At 32.1% G+C, this 10,491-nt stretch overlaps 1 protein-coding gene across 1 annotated transcript in view; it reads right to left on the bottom strand.

Annotated features, from left to right (window-relative positions):
* LOC131930676 (transient receptor potential cation channel subfamily M member-like 2) overlaps positions 1–9,673 on the bottom strand; it is a 16,097-nt gene extending 6,424 nt beyond the window's left edge. The window contains exons 1-15 of the mRNA XM_059287261.1: positions 9,272–9,673; positions 9,049–9,128; positions 7,893–8,055; positions 7,233–7,413; positions 6,488–6,657; positions 6,070–6,256; positions 5,530–5,686; positions 4,451–4,577; positions 4,100–4,175; positions 3,830–3,936; positions 3,196–3,330; positions 2,995–3,057; positions 2,391–2,523; positions 1,995–2,093; positions 1,463–1,585 (exon numbers count right to left, since the gene is read on the bottom strand). Coding sequence (XP_059143244.1) covers positions 1,463–1,585; positions 1,995–2,093; positions 2,391–2,523; positions 2,995–3,057; positions 3,196–3,330; positions 3,830–3,936; positions 4,100–4,175; positions 4,451–4,577; positions 5,530–5,686; positions 6,070–6,256; positions 6,488–6,657; positions 7,233–7,413; positions 7,893–8,055; positions 9,049–9,128; positions 9,272–9,667 — 2,197 coding nt within the window. The 5' untranslated portion in view covers positions 9,668–9,673. The remainder of the gene's footprint in view (positions 1–1,462; positions 1,586–1,994; positions 2,094–2,390; positions 2,524–2,994; positions 3,058–3,195; positions 3,331–3,829; positions 3,937–4,099; positions 4,176–4,450; positions 4,578–5,529; positions 5,687–6,069; positions 6,257–6,487; positions 6,658–7,232; positions 7,414–7,892; positions 8,056–9,048; positions 9,129–9,271) is intronic.
* Between the last annotated feature and the right edge of the window lie 818 nt (positions 9,674–10,491).

Raw genomic sequence — 10,491 nt, 5'->3', positions numbered from 1 at the left:
AAAAAAACCATAGTAAATGGCCAAATATAAATTACTATAAGGTTAAAATGCTTGAAAAAAATGTTTTTTGATTAATTTTTTTGGATAAACTATAAAAAAGCTACTGTTTCTAGGCTGAATTTTGCAAAAAATGTTACTTAAGCAAATACATATTTGTTTATATTGAATAAAAGCCAAAAGATGTGTTTATATATGCATGGAATTATGTTACATAAAGGAACCATTTTAAAGTGGTGTCATACTTTTAAAAATAGAAACAATGGTTTTCTTTAAAAACAAAGAAACATATAACTAGACCTCTAGACCTTATACTGATGCATCCATAAAAATATAAACTATATTATAATCTATAACTAATTTATAAAGAATGTGGAATCCTATTTTTTTTGCATTTAGTTGTTCATTCAATCACAGGTAAAAATATTTAAATTTTCAGCCATGTTGGTGTGTAATTAGAAGTATTAATTTAGCTCAATCATAATTAGATATAAAAAATGTTTTGAAAAAATAAATGTTTATTCAAATAAATAATCAAGAATTTACATGCTTTTTCTAAAATTTGTTCAATACCAATACTAAAGGGGCCAATGAGCAATTAACATTTACGCAAAATGTTTTAGCAACTATTCTACAAGCTGAAAAATAAAGTCATAATGTGTTATATAAAGAGTAGCACACTAATGAGTTATTCTGCATAGAAAAGTTTGTTATGTAACAAAAGGGTAGTTCTGTACCTGCACTATTAGCTGAAATGTAGATATTTATGTAAGCTATACAGCTATTTAAAGACAAAGATGTTCATTTTAACTATAAACACATCCAATAAAAAAACGAAACAACAAATTTGATTATCAGAAAGCAAAATATTTCTAAAATAATTGAGATTTCTTTTTCTGCTTGAGTGACATTGACATTTGTAAGGAACATGAGGCCAGATTAATTCCCAGTTGGTTTCACTTTGCCTGATAGGAGACAGCAGCACATCAAAGCTGGATGTACTCGGGGTTATAACATAAGACTCACCTTTTAGGGTTCAATACCCCAAGCTATGTTGCAATACAGCATGGTATTTTTTTTAAAAAAAGGATAGAAAAGGGGTTAACCGGTGGACACCACTTAAAACAGTGCGGCCAATGACAAAATGGTCCCGTCAAAACTACTTCAACATAAGAGCCCCTTCAATTCGACCCCGTCAAAAGGGCCAGCGACATATGGACCCTGTCATTTAGGCTCCCGACATAAAGTCTTCCGTCATCTGTTTCTCGACAAAACGGCCCCTGGTAATTACAACTCCCAACAAATAGGCTCCCGCCATTTAGTTTCTCCACAAAACGGCTCCCGCCATTTAGGTTCTCCACAAAGCGACCCCGTCACTACGACTCCCAACAAATAAACTACCATCATTTTGGCTCACGAGAAATAGGCTCCTGTCAATTTGGCTCCCCACAAAAGGACCACTGACTAAAAGGTTTCCATTTGTCGGGAGCCAATATGTCGTGAGACCATTTGTCGTGAGGCCATTTGTCAGGAGCCCTTATATCGGGAGCCAATTTGTCAGGAGCCTCTTTGTCGGAGTCAATGTGTCCTGAGCCAATTTGTGGGGAGCCAATATGTCTGGAGTCCATTTGTCGGGAGCCTAAATGTCGGGAGCCCATTTGTCGGGAGCTTATATGTTGCGAGTAAATATAACGGGAGCCCATTTGACGGGAGCCAATAAGTTGGGGCCCTTTTGACCAGGCTATTTTGACTGGGTCATCTTGTCAGGGGTCGATTTGATGGGGCCGTTCTGACTAGGCCGATTTGTCCCGGGCTGTTTTGACAGTGCACCCTAAAAAGAACTGTTCTGTGAATTATCACAGTTTGAAGAATTAAACAAAAATTTGAATCAAACTGCAGATTGATAACTGATAAAAACATAAAATGATTTTTTGTTTGACTGTTTTATTAGAATACATTATTATAATTTTACCCTAAATTAAAAAATAAAAAAAAACCCTCACATTTAGAATTGTAGCTTCGTTGAATTATTTTTTCATCTCCTTCCCAATGCATTGGATTTGCCGCGCTATCACACTGTACATGATAATCCTCACCTGCATTTTGAAATATGGGTTGTAGTTTTAATCTGTCATAAATATCATGTCTTATTTTATTTTTTATTTTTAAATCAGTATGAACATCAGTGTTGGGTGACTAAAATCTTGAACTGCATCATTCATGAATACTCTATGCATTTACTATTTATCAAATTTAAAATTTAATGTCTTCCAATACAAAAAGTTAGTTAAATTATAGCTAGTCAAAAAATATAAATATATAAACATATAGTTGTATATATATAAATATGTACATTTATACATAAATATTACAAAAAAGTATTTTAAAACTACCAAAATAAAAATTATATGAGTCATCCTTCAGTAAACTGATGATGACTTTGTTGATGCTATACAGCAGTGTTTCTTTCGGCAAATCTTTCCAGTCATCAAGAGAGCGACAGGTCAAGTATGCCTTCAAACTTTGCTGGGTTAAACAGAAAAAGAAATAATTGTTTAAAATAAATACTTTACTAAAAATACTTTTTAAAATTTGTTTTAAAATTATTTTTAAAAAAACCGCTATGAATGTGCAAGTTATGAGTAAGATTGCAGATTTTTTTTTTTGGTAAACAGTTATTGTTTATTTTTCTCTTGTATTATGTGTCTATTGCGAAATGTGACTTTATATTTTTATTTTATTCCTTTCCATAAATTACCAAACGAAACCATTTAGACTGCCTTAATCGATTCTACATGTTAGTTTAAAAAAATATTTTAAAGTTCATTTTTTTCAAAAGCTTATTATATATTCTGGAATTATAGGTGTAAGGGAGCAAAAATTAAATTTAAAAAAATATAACCTTCAAACCTTTGAATAATGTCTGAAATATGTATATGGAATGGAAAAGAATTTTTTTGCAGTGGAGTACCTAACATACCCAAGCTTCTCACATACCTCCTGAAATTTGAGTTCACCCTTTACAATTGCTGCCTCAATGCTATCTGGCATATTCAGACACTGAAATCAAACAAAACATAAGAAATATGCAGTGCTTAAAAACACTGGAAAGTAAACAGAAATACAGACCTAAATAAAAATTGACAACCGTAAGTTTGCATAAGTAAGACGCATGTATGAGAACATGAATTAACTAACACTGTGATAAAGCTTCCAGAGAGTTTGGATATTAAGGAACTTTTTAAGCTCAACGCCATTGTCTAAGAATAGTTGAACAAAATCAGGTTTGTCTTGCACAATGGCTACAAACATGGCATCATACAGGTCTCTCATCTGTGGAAATTCAATACGTATTTTTTTAAAAATAAATTCCATGAATATAACAGAACAATAGGCCTATTCTAATTGTTTTGTAAGATAAATTAGGAAAAAAGCTGTCTTTTAAATGTGTTATACTTTGTTATTTTAACTTCTCCTGGCATTACAAAACTGCAATGTATTTTCTCACAAAATTTCTAAAGAATCACAACATGTTTTTTCAATAATTGTAACAGGTAGCACTAACATCAAAAGTAAGAAAATTTATAAACGGAAGTTTTAAAACATAATCAACGAGAAGTTAAAACTAAATGAAAGCTTCATGAAAAACAAGGATGATCTGTTGTTTATTAATTACAAAATATGAACATGTTTTGTATTTATTTTATCACAGTTTAGGTGTTCTAAATTTAATTATTTTTTTTTTGGTATTACAAATGAAGCCCAATTTCATTAAGTTTGCTAGCTCATTTCACATCATTACAAAACATGTATTTGCTGTGATTTCACCAACCTTCCACTTTGACCTGTTTGAAGAAATAAATATGTGCTTTCTGGCATCTTCACATTTGTTCCAGGCCAGTGCTAAACCAAGCTGAGCCTTACACTCTGATTGGTTGGCTAAATTTAGACAAGAAAAAAGTACCCTAAGTTACTCAGATTACAATTAATGAAATTGGCAATTTAAAACAGTGTGAATTTCCTTTAAAATAAAACAGTAAAAAAAGCAGCTTGATATAATATAAAAATATTATATTTCAGTTTTTAAAAAAATCAGAGCTACCTTTCAGCAAAGCACGTAATATAGCCAGATCAATATCTTTTACTGAATCACACTTTTCAAGGTCAAAAATATTGATCTAAAACAGACATAAAAGAGAGTTTAATCATTTCTAAAATAATATAAGCCAATTTAAAAATTAGAATATCCCTAAAAGTTAGAAAAAAAAATAAAAAAAATAAAAAACCAACTTAGAATATATTTCTTATAATATAAATATCCATGTCAGAATATTAGAAAACAATTAAAGGGAAGCAGGACACTTACAATTTTAAACTACATTAAGCAAATGATAAATGATATATAAGGATAGTTTTTTGGCAGAGGCATGTGAAGTTAGAAACAGTGTCTTACCAAATAGGGTTTTTTAAAGCATGATTTTAACTGAGCTTTGCAGTTTTCTATATTTCTTCTATCTTCTGGGGTGTCCTTTGTATCAAAACATTTCTTTATTTCTTCCTCAGGATTGTCAAGGTTATTTCTATTTAAAAAAAGTGTATTGCCTAATTTATTTTCAGTTTTTTTTATTATATTGTTTAATTTTACTAAAATGGAAGATACTTCTTATAATTACTAATTACCAATATGATGTTATAAACATGTGATAATTTAGACTTTTTGCTCTAATGAATGTGTGATGGTGTAGAAATGTTTGAGGAGGATGGGTACTTAAAAAGGGTTATTTACCCAGGGTTAATATTGACTTGGAAAATAACTGAGAGTAATTGGCAAGTGGTAATGTCCTGTGTAATAGGCCTATAGATTGAATTTAGTTTAGGAATAGTATTAGATTTGGGATTTGGTTTTAATTTTGCAATAACATTTTATTTAAAAAAATTAGTTTCAGTTTATTTGATGATAAATTTAGGTTTCTGTAAGTAAAACATTGTTATATTTAGTAGTTTTAAGTTTTAATTTTTTCAAGGTTGTTTTTACAAATGAATTTAAATTTCCAATTATGGTATGTGAATATCTTTTAAATTTTGTCATGCTAGGCATTTAATTATTGTGTCGGTTAATATTTAGAATGATAGAGTGTAGTTGTTGCTTTTAGTGTCACTTTATGCTTTGAAGAAAAAAATTGTTTAAGGTTTAAATTTGTTTTTAAAAACCCACAACCATTTTGGAGTTAACATTACATTTTTTAATGGTTACTTATAGCTTGAGCAAATGTAGTATTAAACCAATACAGCTGGTGTAGCAATTAATAGTTGTGTATAATAATTGTCAATAATTTGTGATAGTGAATGCACAGAAATAAAAAAATCACCTGGTTTCAGTCACAAGTGGTTTAGTTAAAGATTCAACAATAGTCAAAGCAAAGATAAAATACAAGTAGAAACAAAATACCTTTACAGAAAGGCTCTACCAAGTTAACTGATTCTGTCAAACACATACAATAAACATCTATGGTAAGTAAAATATAAACAAACTTTGCTTTCAGCTCAAACACAGAGGCCAACAGATCTGCGGCCCTTCCAGAACCCTTGACAATAACCACAGGAATGCCATTTTTAACAGACTCTTCCACTGTTTTCATTGTTCCAAAACCTCCTTCCACCACGATCAGTACCACTGGGATTTTTATGTCTGTAAATACACAATTATTTATTTTTATCAAAACTAATATAATTAGAACTTTAAAAAGGGACAGCTTGAAGTACATCAGAAATTAAAGACTGGCCTATATCTCAATCTCAAAGTAAAGTCTGAACATAAGTTTGCACTAAATTACACAATTAAAATTTTAAATGTAATACAAAAACTTTTAAGAGTGGTGTAGGCATTTTTTTTCTCAAGTGTTTATTGTATTTTTGCTTATATTATATTTCTATAAATCAAATACCTGTACAACTTAAAACCTGAATCAAGCTTTATCTCAGTGTATATTGTTAGTCATTTTATATTTTACGCCTGAATATTATTTCAATCTACTCTAGCTAAAATCATGACTTAAGATGGTATCAACCTGCCTTGGTTTGGGGCCTTTTGTTTGGCTATAAATCTTTCCAGCTTTGAGCGGAACTCTATCTCCACTCCAAACTTGTTTACTGTCCCATCATCCACCAGCAGGAAGTGTGTATGATTAGGATCCAAAGGGAGACATTTTGAATTCTTCTCATCTTCATATTTATAGGACGCTGGCCATGCACCAGTATTCTGGAAAATATTTCAGACAATTTTAACATTTTTAATTTTATAAAAAAATGTTTAAAGTATACTAGAATATTTTATGTCTAGGAAATGGAAAGAGAACAAAATGAAACTTATGGCCATCAAATATTCAGCCAAAATTTCCTTTAAGTCACAGTACCAATATCAGTAACTAAGTTGATGGATAATAATTTGTGAATATTTAAATTTTATCCATAAAGACTGGTTTGAACTAACCTTAAATCCACTCAGAGATTCATTATTCTTTACAATCCCCCATGTGGCAATACCCAGAGCCACACAAGCATCGTCAGAGCCACTTCCATTTATGGTCATGTGATGTTTCACAGCCTCACCTACAAACTCCATTACACCTGATGCTGTTCCACCTGTGATCAGCCAGGCACCTGTCAATGAGATGACCAATGAAGAACAATTGGGAACATGTGCTACCAGTGTATATAACATACAAAAATAGGTGTGTTAGGTAGTTGGTAGTATTGTAGCATCAGGTTTAGTTTCAAGGCCAGATATAAGGGTTAGCACTATGGTGGTATTTGGATTGCTGTTACCACAATTGATGATATTTGGATCAGGGTTAGTACTAGGGTCATATTTGACAAGGGTTAGCGCTGTGGTGGTATTTGGATTTCGGTTAACGCTATGGTAGTATTTGACTAGGGTTAGAGCTAATGTGTATTTGGATTAGGGTTTGGATTAGGATTGACATTAAGAAAGTAATATTAATATTTACTTTACTACTATTAACCAAAAAAGTGTCTTTTAAGGTGTGAAAAATCAAACAAGGTTTTCTGAAAAATCCTTTATTTGAAGTATGGGATGGTATGATCAAATTTTGAGCTTGTTATGTTTTTTTTCAAATTTTTAAATTTTCTTGTTAGAATCAATTTTGTTTATCAAATAAAACTAGTTTTTTTAAGAGCTCCATTTGTTTTTGGAAAAGTCCCTTATGTTGGCCTACCTGTATTGACTGCGGCCCCAACAAGCCCCAGCTTAAGAAGGGAGCTAAGCCTTGGCTTAAGCTCAAATTTCTGAGCTCCACCAGTTACTGATATGAGCAGTTTGGGTGGGGTCATTTTCCAATGTGTAATCATCAGTTCCCAAACATCCCTGCATTTTGTATCACAGTCTATTCTGGAATACTGGTGATAAAAAGAATTATCTGTGGCTGATAGTAAGGGGACATAATAGAAGGCTAGCAACCAGTGCTAAAAAAGAAATTTTAAATGGGTAAAATTCTTTTTGAGGGCCTGCGTGTCTCTGAAACAGTTAAAAAAAATCATCATCTTTTCCCATTCGTGTCCAAGACACATGGTGCAGATAAAGTAGAGTTCATCTGTTTCAATGACCTTGATATACAAGGGAATTGTGTGGTCAGCACTATGCCCAGTTGCCTCTGTTTCCATCAGAGCTAGGTGGACTCAGGGATGTTCTACAGACTCAAGCCTGAGAACCAATCTCAAAACTTTCAGGTTAACTATTGTAAGCTCTACCATTCAACCACACCATCCCACAATTTAAAAATAACTGATCGACATTTTTACAATGTTAAATTATAATACTTTTGTACATGCAAGCAATATAAAGCTCTTACGACTACCAGAGACCAAAACAGACATACTAGTGCAGTAGTTGTCTTGCTTCCCACTCCAATAAACTCTATTTTGCCAAAAGAGTCACACTTTTGTAATGCTGCATGTTTTTTGTAGTTCCATGTTGTAGACTCTGCTGATGAAACAGATGTATGCTCCTCTTTAGAACGTCCGCAGCCACAGATTTCTTTCCTGAAAGTAAAAAAATATTTTATTAACTAAGTTTATTCTTTCGTTGAGCATGGATAAAACTTATGGTTACACCAGTCAATGTGAAACAATGAAAATATGTCTTTTTCTACTAACGTTCTTTTAACTACCAACCATGTAACATAAAGATTTGGTATTTTTTTTTACCCAACCTCTACATGGCATTATGTTATATATTCCCACAGACCACCTCTTCATATTATAAACCCATAACAGTTACTAATTAGGAATTTCGCCCTTTCATTAAACAAAAATAATTGTTCATCGTCATTAAAAACTTTTTGTAAAGAATTCCAAGACATTTTATGTAAGCCAGTATTCAACAAATCATTTAAAGTGTCAATGTTGCAAAAATAATACTAAAAAAAAAACAGTGAGTGTTATGGGACATCGTGGTCGGGTGGTAGAGCATATGACTAATGACGCCAAAAGTTTAGAGCTCAACTCTTGGGTTTGTGTTAGTCTATCCTTGAGTCCACCCAGCTCTGATAGGCACACGACTCACATTAGTGAAAGTAAAGGTGGCTAGGCCACACTATCCCTTCATATGCCAAGGTCACTGAAACAGATGAATTATACTTCACCTGCCCCTTGGCCAGTCAGGTTCAAAAGAGTACTTTACTTTTTTTACAGTCAGTGATATATAACATTAGCTGCTCTATTATACCCTCATACTGCAAAAAAAAATGATAAACCACCCACCTGCCCCATTCTCAATTTAGGCCTAAAAAAAAAATCTGCATGATCCCTTATCTAACATATTGTATTATCATATTAAGATATGACATTTGTTAAAAAAAAAAGTTTTGACAAACACTAGGGTTTAGACTAAGAGTTAGAATAGATAGGCATAGCTTTTACTTAAAGTTTTATCTGTTAATAAAAAGAAATTATTTAAATGTTGTTTTTTTTTAAAATATAATTGATTATATTTTCCATTAGTTATAAAAAAAAAAAAAAACAGGCTTTTCTTACTTTTCATTCTTTGATTGGCCTATATATGTTGAGCATTCTCTCTGCTTTATTTTTTTACAAATATAATTAGAAGTTTCACCCTGTTAAAGAATCAGACAAAGTATACAAATGCTTAGTTTATTGAACCTATGGAACTTAATATTAGGCTGGAAAATCTGCAAAATATCATTTCATTTTGACTAATCATTTTTTTTTAAATTTAGATTTTCAAAAAGCATTTTACCTGACTGATAAATGCATCGCTGCCAGCTGGTAATGACTCCACTCCTTCTTCTTCTGTTTTACTAGCGATGTTATCTTCATTTGTATTTGAAGGTAGGTTTGTTGTATCATCATTGAAATTTGTATCCATATAATCAGAGGGGTTCTCTGCTAACTCACTAGGTTGAGGTGCGTTATAGCTAAGTCGCCATTTTGTTGTAGAAACATTATTCATAGTTCTGTCTTCTTTAGATTGAGATTCAGAAAACTTTTTAACAGGTGCTTTTTTAAGTGAAGAGCTGCTACCAATGTCATTTAAGTTATCCAAATCTTTTTCTGAACCTATACTTTGGCTAAGATTTCGAAAGTGAAAGGCTGCTTTTTGCTTTACATCTTTAGCAGAACTAGAGCTCGTCATAGTTTTAGTTCCCCTTGAATTGACTATAAAGTCTTACAAAGTCGACATAAAATAGAGAGTAAATATTAAATATTAAATAAGATAAGCATGTGTATTTTGTGTATAGGGTTACATAATACTTGAAAAGTAATCATCCAACGCCTGGAGTTTCATAAACAGCATTATCAATTGTTCTTTTAGCAGTCAGTAGCTTTTTCTGATGATAGATTTATTTTAGTTTTTAGAGTTTGTTTAGCAGAGGCCTGGAGGCTTTTGTTAGTATTAGTCTTGAACTCTTAAAGTAGACTTAGACTAAAAATTACAAAAGAAACTAGATCTAGCTGTATAATTTAGTAACTCAAATCTAGAGCCCAAACACAACGATCAGGTCCCCTCCTCCGATCACCACGAAAGAGATCAGTCTTGCTTTTTCTGAGACTGAGGCCAGGCCAACTGATGAACGGCCGAAGCCATTAAAATATAGACAAGAGAAAGACTTGCTAAAATATTTCGTTAATTTGCATAGGCCTAAATAATAGATCTATATTTCAATCTTTATTAATAAAAACTAAATCTAGACTGAATTTACCGTCAGAAATATGAGACAAGTTCGTTAACGACGCATTGTTTATCTCGTAGGAGCGCCATTTTGGTAGTTACTGTCTCACTCAGAAAGGCAGAGTAATCTACCTTTGAACAGGTGAGGAATTCTACAGTACAGTTACTACATGATCTTTAATTTATCTCTAACATTGGGCATATTTCTTTTTTTATTTCTTAACCTTCCCCTTCCTCATCGTCACAAAAAAAACAGACCCTACCCTAAAATAGTGTCACACCTCAGC

The sequence above is a fragment of the Physella acuta genome, unplaced genomic scaffold, assembly GCF_028476545.2.
Source record: "Physella acuta isolate Inbredline_101_S28 unplaced genomic scaffold, ASM2847654v3 ptg001819l, whole genome shotgun sequence".
NCBI lineage: Eukaryota > Metazoa > Mollusca > Gastropoda > Physidae > Physella > Physella acuta.
Note: the sequence above shows the minus strand (reverse complement) of the source record. Positions and strands in the feature narration are given on the sequence as shown.